At 38.4% G+C, this 16,367-nt stretch overlaps 1 protein-coding gene across 1 annotated transcript in view; it reads right to left on the reverse strand.

Annotated features, from left to right (window-relative positions):
* Positions 1–1,647: 1,647 nt before the first annotated feature.
* The window catches only part of hpse2 (heparanase 2), a gene marked incomplete at both ends in the record, with an annotated part of 47,115 nt that continues 32,395 nt past the window's right edge, over positions 1,648–16,367 (reverse strand). Inside the window, 6 exon segments of the mRNA XM_079169258.1 lie at positions 1,648–1,810; positions 4,135–4,281; positions 6,429–6,574; positions 10,101–10,215; positions 10,424–10,530; positions 11,535–11,628. Of these exon segments, the coding sequence (XP_079025384.1) occupies positions 1,648–1,810; positions 4,135–4,281; positions 6,429–6,574; positions 10,101–10,215; positions 10,424–10,530; positions 11,535–11,628 (772 nt within the window).

The following is a 16,367-nucleotide window of genomic DNA, read 5'->3' on the forward strand; positions in this document are numbered from 1 at the left end:
ATCAATCTAAACTTTTTTTTAAGAAAAAATAATATACAGGCACACTTTACATATTAAAATAATGCTCTCAAAAAGAAATATGAACATCTCTACATCAACTATGAACAAATATTCTTTAAATGGAACATGTTCGGGTAGGGAACCTGCTCCCGCTTATGTTCCCGCATGTAAGAGTGTAGAAACATTATTCTAATTCATGTCAACACAGAGAACACAATGACGTCTTTACTCACTCTTTGGTTTTAGTCTTGAAAATAAGAAGCCAATCTATATATTAGATGATAAAATATTATGAAATGAAACTGTGAAACATCAAAAACCATCTTATAACTCAGTGCCTATGTCAGTGCCTCTGACATTTGCATCAATCACACAATTATTAATTACAAAATATTTTAGATTTTTCTTTAGAGTTGGGGCATTAGTACCACTAACATAACAGAGACTTTTATAATAGAAATATAAAGACAAAGCAAAGTATAAATTAGATGTGTACTGTGTGTAAGTAAACATATCAAGCTTAAATCACTTATTTTCAACACTCTCTTTATGTACAATACATGATCTAATAATATATGACAGTAAATCTGTACAAAATTATGTAAAATATATAATGTATATTTAGTACAAAAAACCCTAGCAGCATAAGAGGATTATAAGACGTGAGATCACACCGAAGATAGTGAGAAAAACTGGTATTTTTGAATATTTGAAATGAAAGCAAAAACCCAGATTTTGTCTGGATGCAGGCTGCATTTGAGGCCAGATGTTGTGGATAGATTCACACTGTTCTTCAGCTATGCATCGCTGCTACACAACACTAGAAACCTGCAGCAGAAAAGCAATGACACACACAACATACAGCCTTTAAAAGAAACAGATCTTCCCTTGAAGCCACTTGATATGGAAAGGGAAGATACGTATACTTTCAGAGGCAAAACAGACTGGAAAGACACATCAGTAGCTTTATCAATAAAACACATGCATACACATATACACATATACACACACACACACACAGACACACCCATAGCACTTAGCTTGTCCAGGAATGACCTTATACACACACACACCATGGCATTTTTCTCTTAGTGGAAATGATCAACTCAAACTGAAGTTGACGTGTGTATGCTATTATGAGTTTTCATCTCAGTTGGTCAGTGAAAGATTAGAAGAAAAGAAGATTCTTGGCAGACACGGAGATAAAACTCTAGGTTATACAATCCAAGAGAAGAAAGCATAGCTTAATCAAGACAAAGAATGTGGACTTTTATGATATTGCATAACTCCATACAAAACCACAAAACAATCACTGTCCATACAAGTCTTGTGGCATATGAGGAGTTTCTGGTGAAAGGAATTGAAAAGTGTTCAGTGCAGCCCCTTTTTATGTGTTTTGGGCAAGTCTTTCTTTGTCGGAGCAGAGAAGACAAAAAGGAAAAGTCTGGGTTTATTTGTAATTTAAATATTACCATTGAAATAATGGTGGAAGAGGTTGTTGTTAAACTAGAGGACTGTACTGTAATCAAGCCAAGTGTACACTCTACTGAAGTGTCCTTGAGCAAGACACAAAAACCCGAACAAAGTGGTATTCTGACCTCCTGTGTTTTCCCAGAGAGGTGTGAAAAAACGGTTTGTGGGTCAGTGCTATCTTCGGCAGGCGTATGCGTTAATGTTTTTGATGACGTAAAAGCCTATGGTCATGGGAGGCATGGCTATCGTCCGTCCAGCCCTCAATGTCTTAGGCTTCAACTCTGGGAATGTCTCATTGTCCACCATGAGCAGCTTCTCCCCGTTCAGCTGGACATATCTGAAAAAACGGAAATACAGACTGCATTAGTTAAGTGAGATAAGACTTTCTTCACCTGCCTTCTGACACAAATAACTGGTGAAAATGTCAAATAAAGATGTGTCCGTGAATAACGTTTTTTACCTCATCAACAAAAGACAGCAAAATGCAGCTTCTGTCTTTAGGGGTTTTGATTCTGTCAAATGTACACTTGAAGGCGCTGTTGTTACAAAATTGCAAATGAGTGGAATCTGCAGAGTGAACCGTTTTGAGTCAGCTGCACTGAAATAATACATTTTTAAGACTTCAAGCAAAGAAAATATTCTACTTCTGCAACGATCACGACTATACTCTTTGCTGTACGAGCTATAGAGCTACAAAATCGTTTACAGTACTAATGAGAATATTTGAAATACAGTTTTTAAAAACAGATTGTTAACATTTTTATTTCAATATAATCAAATTTCTCATGATCCTTAAACTCACCATTGTGTGAGACACAGACAGTTTGCTATAATACTGTATATTCAACAAGAAAAGTTGAAGTGAAGAAAATTGTGTTAAACAGCAAAAAAAAAAATGTTTTCCTTTTAACTGTTTTAGCATAAAAAAATATGAAATAGATTATGAAATATTATTGAAGAGGAGCTATAACATGTCACAGTTGTAAGCAAAGGTGCACTTTTTAACAAATAAATTATGGGTGAAATATAGGGGTAATTAACATACAAATATTTAAAAAATCCAGCAGGAAACGTCCTGCATAACAGGCAGCATGAGTCCTGCATAAGGCGTTGCTTCTCTATTTGTATTAAATGTAACATAATAAATCATGTTCTGAAGAGAAATGATCTCCTTAAACTGTATTTGCATTTCACTACCAACACACAACCTTTCAACTTTAAAGTGCTGCTGTTATTAGTAACCATATTTTTATTACATTGTTATACAGTAAAGTTCTCAATAGTATAAGGATTGAGGCCAACGGTCTGGATATTTTTACGTGAACCTCTAATTCAATAAAATATCAAATAAAATTGTGCTCAATATGGAGAAGTTATAAATCAAAGTTGCTCAAAGCTTTCCTTGAGCATGCATGGAACTGAATACTTGGGCGGCATTAAAAAGTCCCACTTCTCAGACAAATTTATAGACATCTGGTGTTGCTAAATTCTTCATAAAAGTCTACTCTGCGCTGCCTGTGGTAAAGGAAAGCACTTAAGGCCTGAAAAAGGCCCATCGTTAGCTTTCTTTTCTATTAATTGCCTTGTAATCCTGTTCTAACACCTAAAACATCCTCCGTCATTATGTTGTTATTGAAGGATCATGCTTGAGCCGCCATTAAGGCCGTATGTCGGCATCGTATAACACACAGACACACACACACACACACAGTCCTGAGTCATTAGACTGTTATTCCAGGATTTGAGGCTCAAGTCTGACTCAGAATAACAGGCCAGAGGCTTAAATGAGAGAGGAAGAGACTGAAACCTTTTCATTTTAAGGGATGTTTTAAGGCAATACGACTTGTATTACCTTGATACGTGAAGTGTAATATATCATAGTAAAAACTATAAACAGAATTATGAGTTTAAATATGAAAGGAAATAAAAATCCATTGATAAAACATCCGTCGCAGGCTATACAAACACATTCAAACAACGGGGCGTTAACACATTGGATCTCTGTGAAGGAGTTTAAAAGTTGGCACTTACACTTCACACTCAATACATGCAAGCAAACACTTTCAATACTCCTACTACAAATCTGCACCATATTCAAATTATAGTTTCTGTTTCATACGTCATGTGTCTGTATATTTCGTTACACTTTTGTCTATATCACATTGACAAAATAAAAAATGAAAAATAAAACTATGTTTGCAAGTTTCAGTTTCAGGAAAGCAGCGCAATATATCGTGACAGTTTGAATTAATAGTAAACCTTCAATGGTTCTCCATTGAAATTGGAACAGGGTTTATTCTTTATTTGCTTTTTTTTGTATTATTCTTTATGTTGTCTTAAACTATCTAAAATCTATATAGACAGGAAGAAGTTATTGCATGTAAGTGTATATTTGATTGTGTATTAAAACAACTTGCCGACTCAGTGTGATCTATATAGCTCAGTCCAACAACCACGTTGTCTTAAGATGAAGTCCCTGCAGCGTCTTAGTTAAAAATTGGAAAAAAATAAAATAATTAAAGACCCATAAAGTTGTTTATGAAATTCATATTATCCCTGTTCATCATCTCAACGCCTTTCACACGCTTGCAAAAATAATGAGTTTTTGAAAACTACTTCAGCCACGGTTTTCAGATACTAGAGAGAAAGAGAGATACCAACCTGGCTCTGAGTCCGTCAGTGCCGTAGGGCTGCAGCAGGTACTGATGGACGGTATTGTTCCGTAACGTCCCGGCCAACTTGATTTTCTTTCGCGACCGATGCAGGTTGATGATGTAGATTGTTATGGACCCTCTCACATAGTTATGACTGGTGTTGTAAAGAAAATGATGAAAATCACATTAATTTTCCTTTACGTTAAGAAAAGACAATCCGAAAGGAAAAAGGCTCTTCTTCACATCTGTTAATGGGGATTCATTATAAATTACATTTCTATGTCGGATAGAATCCTCTATAATTAAAGATGACTACAAAGAAAAGAAAGCCTTTGATATTTTTTTTATCACATAGAGCAAGAGGATCAAACCGAAACTCCTTGATCTAATCTGGATCAAAAGGCTTGCAGAAAAATCATAAAGTAATGCTCGAGAATGGAATTCCATTTAGCAGCGAGTTATCATCTATCTTTAGTGTGAACCGTAATAAACCACATTTCATTTTCAAAGCCTTTATCATCCCTGTAAAGGCTATCTGCTGCAAAAATCTGCTTCTCTTGTACAGTGTCCAATATTAAAACCTGTCGCTGTGTAGCCCAGGGTCAGATGAATGAGACGAGCAACACTTCTTGAGTTACACAGACAACAGTGATTGAGTCCCTTTCCTGAGAGCAAAGCACTGGGGACACAACTTGATAGCGATACTGGCCAGAGGTAAATAACTAAGCGGGACAGATAAGACAAACATGATAAAATCTAATAAGGGCCCAGATATGAGGACAAAGACAACACAGATGTAGTGAATACCACATGTCGGCCTTGGTGTTCAGGGTCAGGGCTGGTAGAAATCCCTCCCAGTTACCACCTCCAAAATCTCATATCTATAAAGTAATCTCGGTTTTTGGTTCGATGTTTATTTTAATTCTTTTGGGTTCGGGGTGAGCCATTTTTTTCATCAACCCTGGCAGGACTGCCAATATAGTTACAGAGAGAAATAAAGTAGAGTACTGTTGATGGGAACGCTGTGTGTCAGGCTCTGTGTTAAACTCTTGCAGCCTTGTTTCTGAGAAACCTGGATGGATCAGATGGTTAGATGGAGGGAGAGATAATGACCTCTCAGGCCTTTTTAAATGATGATCCAAACTGGGAACATAAACATGTGTTGATGCCGTTTGATGTTTAGCGCGTCGCTGGAAAGTGAAAAAAAAATAGACCATGCAAACCACTAAAAGGGGTAAAAGGGCAGTGAAAGTCAAATATCAAATCTGTAAAGACTTTTCAAACCACTGACTGGCTGAGCACATTTACAGTCGTTGCTGTCTTACCCAGTACAGTCAAACCACTAAGACTACAATGGTTCGTCCACTTAAGGGCTGACAATGTAAAACCACAAAGTGGCAGAAATAATGGCAACTGAAACATTGGATTTAAGATGGACTGCTTTAGTGCTTTGCTCTCTGATCATATGAGTCCATGGCTGATTGGTGTGTTGAGTGGAGCTGAGCTGCACCGCATGGCATGGGCATCTCTTTCCTCCCAAGCGACTTGTTGAAAAGTATTTAAAATATTTGCATGCATGTCATCAGGCCTCATGTGTGTGTTGGTTATGCAACTCCTGCCCAGTTATCAACCATCTATCTGTGCGGCACTCCACTGTTTTTCTAAGAGATGCTCCACCTGTAAACGAGCCCTGTCTAGAATAAGGCCGTAAATCTATCCTGGTGCTGACAGCCACTGGGTTAAATGATAACCTTGAACAGGTCATGTGGTGGCACTCTTTATCTCCTCTCGGCACAGGCCGCCTTATTGTCCCTCCCCCTCACATACCCCCCTCCAGCCAATCCGAGATGGGATAAAGGCCTCGTACACCTTTCAGCGTCTCTTTGACGGAAGGGAGACAGAACCCGCACACCTGATAAGTGATACCCGTTAAGTTTTATAGGCTCTGAGCTGTGAAAGAGCGGGTGTCTGTGGTCTGCTTATTTATGGGAAGCCAAATGGGCCGGCTGGGGATTTTGTTCGTCCCCACCAGACACTGAGCCTTAAGGTGTTTTGCAGGACGCAGGGAGTCAAAAAAGTGAAATCCGCAGCAGGCTGTTTTCCATCTAAATCTTCAAGGAGATTCAAGTATTGCTACACATCACTGAAAGACTGAGGGGATGTGTGCTTTGTCATCTGTCCGCTTCAAATGAACCAAAAAAAAAGAGATGAAAATCACATTATGTCATTATAATGTACACTGTTGCTGTGTTTACTTGCAGGTTACAAACTAATCCAAGGTGGGTAAGCTGCAGCACGTACTTGTAGTAGCTAGTGCAGTGGGCGTAGATACGTAGCTTGTCTCGTATGACTCGTCCTGGCTGCGGCTTCCTCTGCAGTCCTGCCACCCGCACAGCCAAAACCCTTGGACCAACCAGACGCTTGAAGACCAGAGAGACCCAGTAATCCTGTAAAGGCAACACCATCACACACACACACACACACACACACACACACACACACACACACAGACATTTGGTTACATTACTTTTATGACAGTATTGGTTCATTTTATCAACATATTGCTCAGGACAGGATTCACCCGGTTGTTGTTTTAAGATACAAAGCAAGAACAGGCAGGTGTTGAAAGGAAGTTTTAAAGATCTGATCTCTCTGAAGGCAGGGAAACAGTTTAAAGGCATTGCCAACTCTACTTTAGTGAAATACAAGGGTAAATCTAACATAATATTTTCTATTTAAAGAGACCATTCATCACAGCGATGGTGGATTGGATTCCCATGAAAGGAAATATTGCTCAAATCTCCATTTTGTTTTTTCAGCCATGAAATGTCCTGGTGATTGTAGATTAAGTTTTGCAAACTGTGAAAATTAAGAATGTGTCAACAAAGCAGTTGGTCTGTGACAGGGTGAAAAAAGAGATATATTTCACACAAAATGTCAAGTCCAAATATGTCAGCACTTTGACACTTAAACATTTAGTTGGAGCTGATAGCCCCATGTAACACGTCACATTGTATCGAACAACCGCTGACCGGTTTACAATTGACAGGTCTTAAATATGACATTTTTACAAAATATTATGCTCCATCATGAATTGCTGTTTTATGTTGAGTGGTCCACCATACTGTGTCTCACTCTACAGACTCAACACCTCTCCAAGAGACCCAGAACAACATGTGTTCCTCAGGAAGTTCCCATGCAATCCTGCATATGGCAACATTTAAGGGCTTCTTTTTTCCATGCAGGCTTTAACTTAATTTGCTGCCAAGGCATCGAAGAAGCAGAGCACAGTATGGAACTGTATAGTGTTGGCCACAGGCAGAGGGATGGATGGGTGAATGTATGACCAGAACTGTGATCTATGATTATTACATAGAGTATAAAACAACGCGAAAAAAAAAGAAAAGTCTGGAGTTTTATTCGTGCAAGATGGCCGGACTGATGCTATACTCTTGCTTTGTGTTTAAATGTTAGAACTCAAGTAAAAAAGAAACTCGCAATAAATTGATATATTTTAAGCTTCGGGTGTGTGTTAAGGTACGGTCACACGTGTGCAAAATTATCATTCGCCTCTCGTTTACTCGCATTCTATGCGAGCGAAGGTGCGAAAAAACATTTGCTTCCAGTGGCGAAGCAAATTCCCATCTTATGCATTTGCATTGATTTAAACTTTGGTGAACTTTCATCTCAAATATTGCCTTGGCTGGTGTTACCGTGCCTTTAAAATCCCCGACCTGAACAGGAATTGGTGGGACATAAAATCGGACGGGGGGGGGGTATCAGCAGAGGTCCTAAATCCTCAGCAGTCTGACAGTCGGTTATTCTGTCTTTTTGGCCCCCAACTCTCCAGACAGTCAGACATCAACTTAAAGATCCAATCCAAACACCACATAGACCAAGACACAACGTGATAAAACACAAGTAATCTAAAGACTCAAGAAAAGTAAAGACATACACCAGAGACCACACCTCAGGTGCACATTTAAGGGAATTAGGATGCTAACAAAGTCAAAAAGTAAAATTAAAAGTAAAGTAAAAATCAGCCTTTAATGTTTAGCTAAATAGGACAAATGAGAGCCAGACCGCCTGGTTGAGACGCTGTTAATCCACAAGAATCCAGAGATCTAAGTATGAGGTCGTACTATTACACTGCATTGAGTGGGAAGTTAAAAATGTCAGTGTTTTTAATTTAACTAGATCCATGAAGTAGTTAACAAACAGAGAAAAACATATTCAGGAAAAGGTAAAAATAGGTACAAGTATGTATACCCACAATATGCAGAGTCATGAAGGTTTGCAAGTCTGAGGGTTCAACATGGGGAGATGAGACAGAGGCAAGATCTCTCTGCTTTGTATCTGAGATGTATGTGAGGGTTGACAACTGTATTAGATATTTTCTCTTCAGAGCATTTGATGGGAAATCTTTTCAGACAGGAGCATTATGCAATATATCTGTTTTTCAAAGAATAGATCTCTGTTCACTTAGTTTTAGGAGTTTACAACCCGGGAGACAACAGCCTCCAGTGGAGTGTGAACAAAACAAAACAGAGGAAAAAAGAGAAGATGATGAAGTAAGGAAAAGGGAAAAGATAAATGTGGAAAAAGGTGAAGCGGTTGAGTCATTCAGTGGGCGGGGGTTTTAACTGGATTGTATCAATGGGGGAGGTCATAAATATCCCAGTTCCCAAATTTCTCTCAGCAGGTGAGCTGGTGCAGCATTTAAATATCCCGCCATGTTAAAAGCATTGTGATTCTAGCGGGAAACCTTAATTCCCAGAAAAATAACGGAGACAAAGAGGGAAGAAAAATGAAGCCATCTTGATTGTTTAATATCTTATAGTTGAAGTGAGGCAGAAGAAAGTGCATGCCAGCTGGAGTGAACTAATGAGGGACATAATGAAAAGTTATTGTCAGATTTTGGAGAAGTGATTAGTTCATGAGCCAAATAACATTAGTGGTTATAATTGTATTTCAGGATTGCGAATACTCATTCCGGAAGCTATTTCTGACCACAGCAAGAATGAAAGAATCTTGAATAATAATAAATGTTTGATTCCATCATCTTTCTCCTTTATTGTCGAAAAAGGTATTTACTGTGCATGCCCTTGATGTAAGCCTCTCACCCCTGCTCTGTCTCAGACAAATATGACATTTTTTTTTACAAACTTAATAAATCTTTTTTTATGAACACGGCACAAGGTAGAATTTTATAACTCCTTAACACTTGTGCCCCCCGCAAAATGAGATCAGTTTAAGACGAAGACAATACTTGTTACCATTCTGTAACAATAATGTCCCTTTATTGAGTACAATAAAAAAACATTACAACTTCAAAAGTTGGCTTTCTTCACATCTGTGTTGTTAGAATTCTTTCCCCTCCATCGGCAGATCATGAACAACTAATTTAATATATTTAGTATATATTTAGTATATATTTAGTATATATTTAGTATATATTTAGTATACCAGATGACTCATTCAGAGTTGTGGACTTAGCTTGTTGTATCTCTGTCCCTGCACAATTCAGACAAAACCGAGGAGGAACTTGGGACTGGGCCGTTCTTTTTCATACAGAGTTGCAGGCTATTTTACTAACATGCCTGTGTATCAGCATCTCAGGTTGCAGATCTCTCACCGGTCGACTGTCCCGCACAGAGAAGCACACAGTTGTGATGGGGGTTGAGGGGAGCAGTGACACTGTCCTGAGCTACTGACAAAGGGCTAAGGTTACATGGCATTTCGCCCCCGCGTCTAAGCACTCATCGCCACTAAACGGCTTTCATCTCAACTAATAGCTCCCACGGGAAAGAGCGAGACGTGCCATCGAGGCACTGGGTCTGGTACAGAAAACGACCAGAGCGCAACAGAACAGCTCAGGTCAGATCCTTGTTATTATGAGGAAAAAGGGTGAACTGAGGCCGTGACAACCAATTGCCGTTCTAATTGTTGTTGAACTGACATTGAGAGACTCACAGGTAAAGGGTTAAAGTTCTGGTCCACAAGGTGCGTGTATCCGTAGTCAAAGAATGAGTGACGCAAGACAACATCAATCCCCTGCACAGCAGCCATACCCAGCGCGTTCACCCACCTGGAATAATGATATGAACACAAACACACAGAAAAGAAATATTTAACAGCAGAGCCTTTGATTGCCAATAATACATAAAGCATTGGGAGCAAATATGTTTTTCTTATCTTGTGCAGCTGGTTCAGTTCATTATTATCCAAGGTATCATTATCTACAGAACACACCACAATGGTTTCTTAAGCAGCGACTGCTTGATAACAGAACTTACAGAAAGCCAGCAGCGTATGTGTCAGAGAGATTACTGAGGCCTCCTGCCCACGCCGGCCCCAGTCCACCCAGCCACACCTTCTTACCGGGAGTATGTGTGTCCACAACCTGCATGGAGAGTGATAGAAACGCAGGTGTATTAACAAAATCCACGCGGAAATTACGATAGGATCAGATCTTTTTTTATATTAGTAAAACAGCTAAATTGTCACAGTGCAGAGAAACAGTTTTTTTGTGGTACTGAACACTTTTTTGATACTGACTGAATTTTAGTGTCTCTGCAAACTGATGGTAAGTCAATACAGCTGGTAATAAACCACTTGTACATGTGCAAATAGACACAAACACAAAGATGCACACAGAATAAGACAACATCTGATTTTACTCATTTTGGCTGAGTGGTAATCCACAGAATAATATCACTTTCATTACATTTAATTGAATATTTTACGTTTAAAAGCCTTATTTCAATTGTCACATACATGCAAGTACATACATGAAATGTGATCTCTGCATTTAAAGCATTCCAAGCATAAGAAGCAGTGGATCGAGGTTTACCGTCTTGCTCAAGGACACATTGACAGGAAGAGCCGGGGATTGAACTGCCAACCTTGTGGTTAAGACCCGAAGACCCCCCTGAGCCACAGCTGCCCCATTTTATTCTTGGAAATTAGTACTTCTTTTCGCCTGAGGCACTTTGGTGCTGTTCATCTCTTAAAACTCAGCAAGTCTGCCATAGCAGCTAGTATTGATAAGATTCCCTCATGATGGAGGCAACCATTTTACCCTGAAGGCTCACTCTTGTGGTAAGCACATGTGGCCTTATCACAAAAACTAGCTGATGCATGACTTAACAAACTCAAATAATATGCAAATGCCATGATTGAAATTGGTTGTTTCTTCCCATCTTCTGAATGACTCGATGTAGAACCTCTGAAATCTAAACTAGACACTAATCACATTTTGTATCTACATTCCAGCTCTAGAACGGACCTATGGTACGCATTGAGCAGCCGCTTCAGAAATAGTTGATGTGGATTCATACAGTTTCATTTACATACAGTGTCTATAAACTGTGTTATATTTAAGGACTTTAAGGGAAACTTAGGTACCTTGGTGACTTTAGTGAGCTGCTCTGTCAGTGTGTCCAACAGACGGGTTTTTAGGAAGTCCTCCACTTTGTTCACTCTGCCATCCATGTAATAACTGTAATGGAAATGCAAGGAAAATGCTGTGAGAGAAATACTCTCATCCATCCATCCATCCATCCATCCATCCTTCAACCCGATAGCCTGTTTGGAGTTTGATCTGGTATAAATGTACAGCTAGGATGTGGAATTAAAAATATATATTATATAAAGTTATTGTATTGTTCTCTATATTGGACATGGTCATGAAAAGACAAAAAGAAAATGTAAGTGAAGTCAAGAAGCTATTGGCTAAGGCTATAAGGCTAACATTACACTACCAGGCAGGTCAGATGCACGTTAACTTCAAAACATCAACAAGATAGTAACCGAACATATGCAACGCAAACATGGAGTCCCTGTAAACATTGCTGCGGTTCATTATGGACTGCTGGTTTAAAATCCAAACCCCGTAGTATGTTTTTCATTGATCTCATAGATGTCGTACACAATACACCGTTTCACTACAACAGCAATGATAAACAGGGGCCGACATATCCGAATATACCTAAGCATACTGACAATCCAATTCTATGCGGGATTGCATAAAAAAGGAACAATTAAGACATCGTGAAAGATAAAGACACACAGAGAGATGATGTTTAGAGAGCACGATGAGAGAAGGATTCATTGAGTCAGTGCTGAGGAACGTCACGCTGTGGTCAGAAAGCCTCTTTAAAATCCGCTGCAAGAGGCAGAAAGAGAAAATCAAGAGAGCAACAACCACATACTCTAGTTCATGTTTCATAAAACTTTCACCATAAAACACACTTACATCTTATTTGTGCTGCAGAACAAATCAAAAACACATTTGCTGCGTGACTCTTATAAAATTAAACTATAAATGACAGCCAACCAATCAATCAGTCAGGACACTATATGCTCTCTTAGGTTAAGTTACTTATGCTACATTATTTATGATTGGTACAAATATAAGAAAGCATCAACACTGGGAAAAAATGCTATCAATATTAATAAGAAAACAACATCACTGTTGTTAACGATTCGCTGGTTTAGTTACAGTGACAAATCCCCAAACTTCCTGTGTTGAATTTCAAAATAAAATCAACAGTTTAGGAGCGCTATTAGTCACTATTAAAGAATCAGAGACGGTATCTTAGTGTTTTAAGCGTCATTAGCCAGCTTATCTTTGTCAGATCTGACAGTCTCTAAAAGAGGAAACACTATAAATCACATTGCTTCTCAAACATTTCTCCACATTGTATTTGTTTTAATCTTCTCTCACTGTGACCTTAGTTAGTCCACAATGTACCTACCTCAATAAATGTTAATCATTTACAGTTCAGTTGACAGCAACATGATTTCTAACTTCATAGGTATAAATACTAAATGATAAGAATGTAATGTGAATATCAAACCCTATTGGATGATCTTTCGTTGCACATCACCTGGATTTGTATAAAGACATCATCATCATCATAATGGTAGAAAAACATGTGTGTACATTTTATAACCCAGTGACGTCATATAAGAGCAACAACATTGACTTAGAATAGTCTGTAAAAGTTCCAGATCATTCAATCCACTTGCGTTCATTGGTATTATGTTTACATCACCATGACAAAATAAAATAACAGAAACAGATGTAAAACCTGTTAATTAGAGATTCAGAAAATCTGCGTTTCATTGCTGAGCAGATTTCTCTTCTGATTCTTCAAAAGCAACAAATGTTATTAATCAAATGCCAGATCAGTTGTATCAGATCAGTCCTGCTTAAAGCTGCAGATGTTTTGCTCCAATTTAGATCATTTTTTTCCAAAACCAGAGAACACAAAAATATGATAGGCAACGTACAACTGACGCATTCAAGTTGCTTAAAGAATGCGAGTCAACAGCACATTTCTTCATGAAAAGTTCAACAAATATAATGAAAGACAATACCCAGGAAGAATGGTATATGCTCTGTATTGTGAATAGTAAGGCCAAAAGTCTGATGTGTCAACAAAACTGCTGAGAACAGAGCTGCGTTTTATTCATGTGGGGTGAAACAGTGCTGCAATCTCAGCTGAACCTCGTTGAAAATGTCATCACCATGTTGGAATAGTCCCAAGCTCCTGGCCTCAAACTGTAAACAACGCATGGATTAAGTCATAGCTTCACACAAATTATTTGGTTATCCTGTCATCTTTCCAGAGAGCTCACGATAATACTTCAGTCCAGATGACAGGGACAGAAATTCCAGTTCATATATGGAAAGAGAATAAAATACAGAACAAGTTTTATTGCTATATCTTCAACTACAGATCAGTATTACTGAGAATTGTGGCAACAGTTTGTAAAAGCATAAGTTGACAAGACAATATTAGCTTTCTTTGCTTAAGTTCGATGGTTCATTAGAGCAGAAACCTGATAAAGAAATGAATGTAAAGAAAGTTGTTTTAGTATACTGAGCAGGATTTAAGGAATAACAGCTTGGTATTCATAAAATCGGTCAAAGGCCTAAGCTCCTAAAACAGAACCAAGAACTCTTCCTTTGTTCTTCCAAAATTTGGCTTAATACGTAAGCTGCCCGACTGAACAGAATTCAATGAAATGAAAAAATGTAACGACACTGTGTCCAAATGTTTTCTGACAAAAGCACAGCTCTCACTGTGCTGGCACCACATCAAAGGCAGCTCACTAACAAAACTATATAGCACTTTATTAAAATAGAAATATAGTACAGACTGCAGAAGAAATAGATGTAATCATATGTCAGACATGGGCGGAAAGAAACAGATGTGATGAGTACCAATACCATAACTCAACCTAAAAGACCTACATTTAAATTGTACTCGACTATATTAAATCTTAAGTATCTAGAGTACTGAAGAATAATTGTGCCTTTCACATTAATATGTTGCATTAGATAATGATCACAGAGGACTCATTATTATTTGGTTGGTTGTTGCAGTGTCACATCTTCTCCAAATCAAGTGCCTTGTGTTTTGCCAACACTCCAATACAACAGAGCAAATCAACGTTATGAAACCTTGAACTCAGCATCTTGGCCATCGCCATCTTGTTTTGTTTTTTTGCAACCAGAAGTGACATGAGAGGGTGGAGCCAAGCACAACCGAATACTGAATAAGACATTTTTAGGCAGGCAAAAAAGGTTTCAATTATCTTTAATGAACTAAAAACACACTGAAAGGGTTAAAGTTGTTAGACAAAAACACGGTCAACTCCCAGACTGGACAAGAAAGAATGCAAGTTTCGGCATTGGCTTAACTTTTCAGACCTTAATCTTAGTTATATCATGCTGCATATAGTGTCAACGTGTTGTTTCCTGGTGAGAAATGTCTGCATGGGTCTCTCCCCTCAACAAACTCTGATTCTGTAAAGGAAAAGATAATTATAATAATTATACTATACTATAAAGCTGAAGTGGTGCATAATGTAATTATTCAAATAAAGCATGAGTATACTCTATAACAGTTTACTTGTAATAACATCAAGTGTCAAGGAATGGCCAGCTGGTGTTGCAAGAGATTTGGGGTGAGCGGCAGGGTCGCATCGGAAGATGATGATGTGTTCCTTGACGTGTACCAGCAGGCTATCCTCAGATTAATCATTACATAACAGCTGAAGGATGTATATATATATATATATATATATATATATATAGATTTCCTCGGGAATGCCATCAGTGAATTTACAGTCTTTCCTGACTAGAAAGGAGGAGGAGATCACAAATCATCGACATCTCTTCTTCCTCCCCTCAGCTGTAAACAACCAGCACACCCCGATCTCTGGCATGCAGTACCACTATCAGTCCGACAATGAACGAGAAACATTAAAATGTGATGTGTGTAGCTGAACAAAACTGATGAACGTATATGTTTCTGAAAAAAAGTCAAAAGTAAATGCTTCTGAGCAAGGGCCACTAAACCTTTCATCACTTCATTATTGAAATGAGTTTAGCTGGGGGCTTTTGCTTGCTTGGTTCACACCACTAATACCCCATTGCTGTAACAATTACTGGACGGCTCACATTAACGGTGTTGCTCAAGGAGATTTAAACAGTAAATCGTAAATGTGTCTTGTTCACTTTTATGCTTGTAATTTTACAGCTAGAACTGGAAGCCGTCACACGTTTCACTGACTTAATTCTCTCACCATGAGGCAGCCCCTGTCCCATGTTCACTGAGTTTGGGTGAGACGGTGTGGGTGTTATAGTTGGGTGCTTGATATTACATTTTTTTTCTCACTTAAGTCTAATGGTATCTAATCATGCAGATAGTTCTGGTTTTATTTGGCCAAGTTTGCGATGTTCATAACTGAATTGTTTGCCAACACTCCAATACAACAGAACAAATCGAATTTTGTTTGTGGTGCTCAAAGCCCTAAAACAAGACGAGGAGTCTACAGTCATGCTAACGGCTCTTTGAGGCTGTGCTGTTATTACAGCAGTCATGGCTGACGCCAGGATGTGTTCTCTCCTGGTGCTAAGTGGGAGCTTGACCAATACGTATTGTGGCTAAGAAAATAGTTGATTATCATTAGTTCAGAGCTGCTTTATAAGGAAGTTCTAATTTGTTTAAATTAAATTTCACATTCAATATAATTTATGTAGTTTTTAATTGAAGTTGGCCAAATTATATTCACCAAAATAGCTGTAAGCCTAATAACAGCGACCACAAGGCCATGACAAAAATGTCTTTCACATGACTTTAGTGCCCGACAGTGTCCAAAATAAAAAATGAAATAAATAATATCCAAGGTGCAGTCACAACAAGAAGTGCAATGCATTTAGCC

Source organism: Pholis gunnellus (assembly GCF_910591455.1).
Source record: "Pholis gunnellus genome assembly, chromosome: 11".
Classification (NCBI taxonomy): domain Eukaryota; kingdom Metazoa; phylum Chordata; class Actinopteri; order Perciformes; family Pholidae; genus Pholis; species Pholis gunnellus.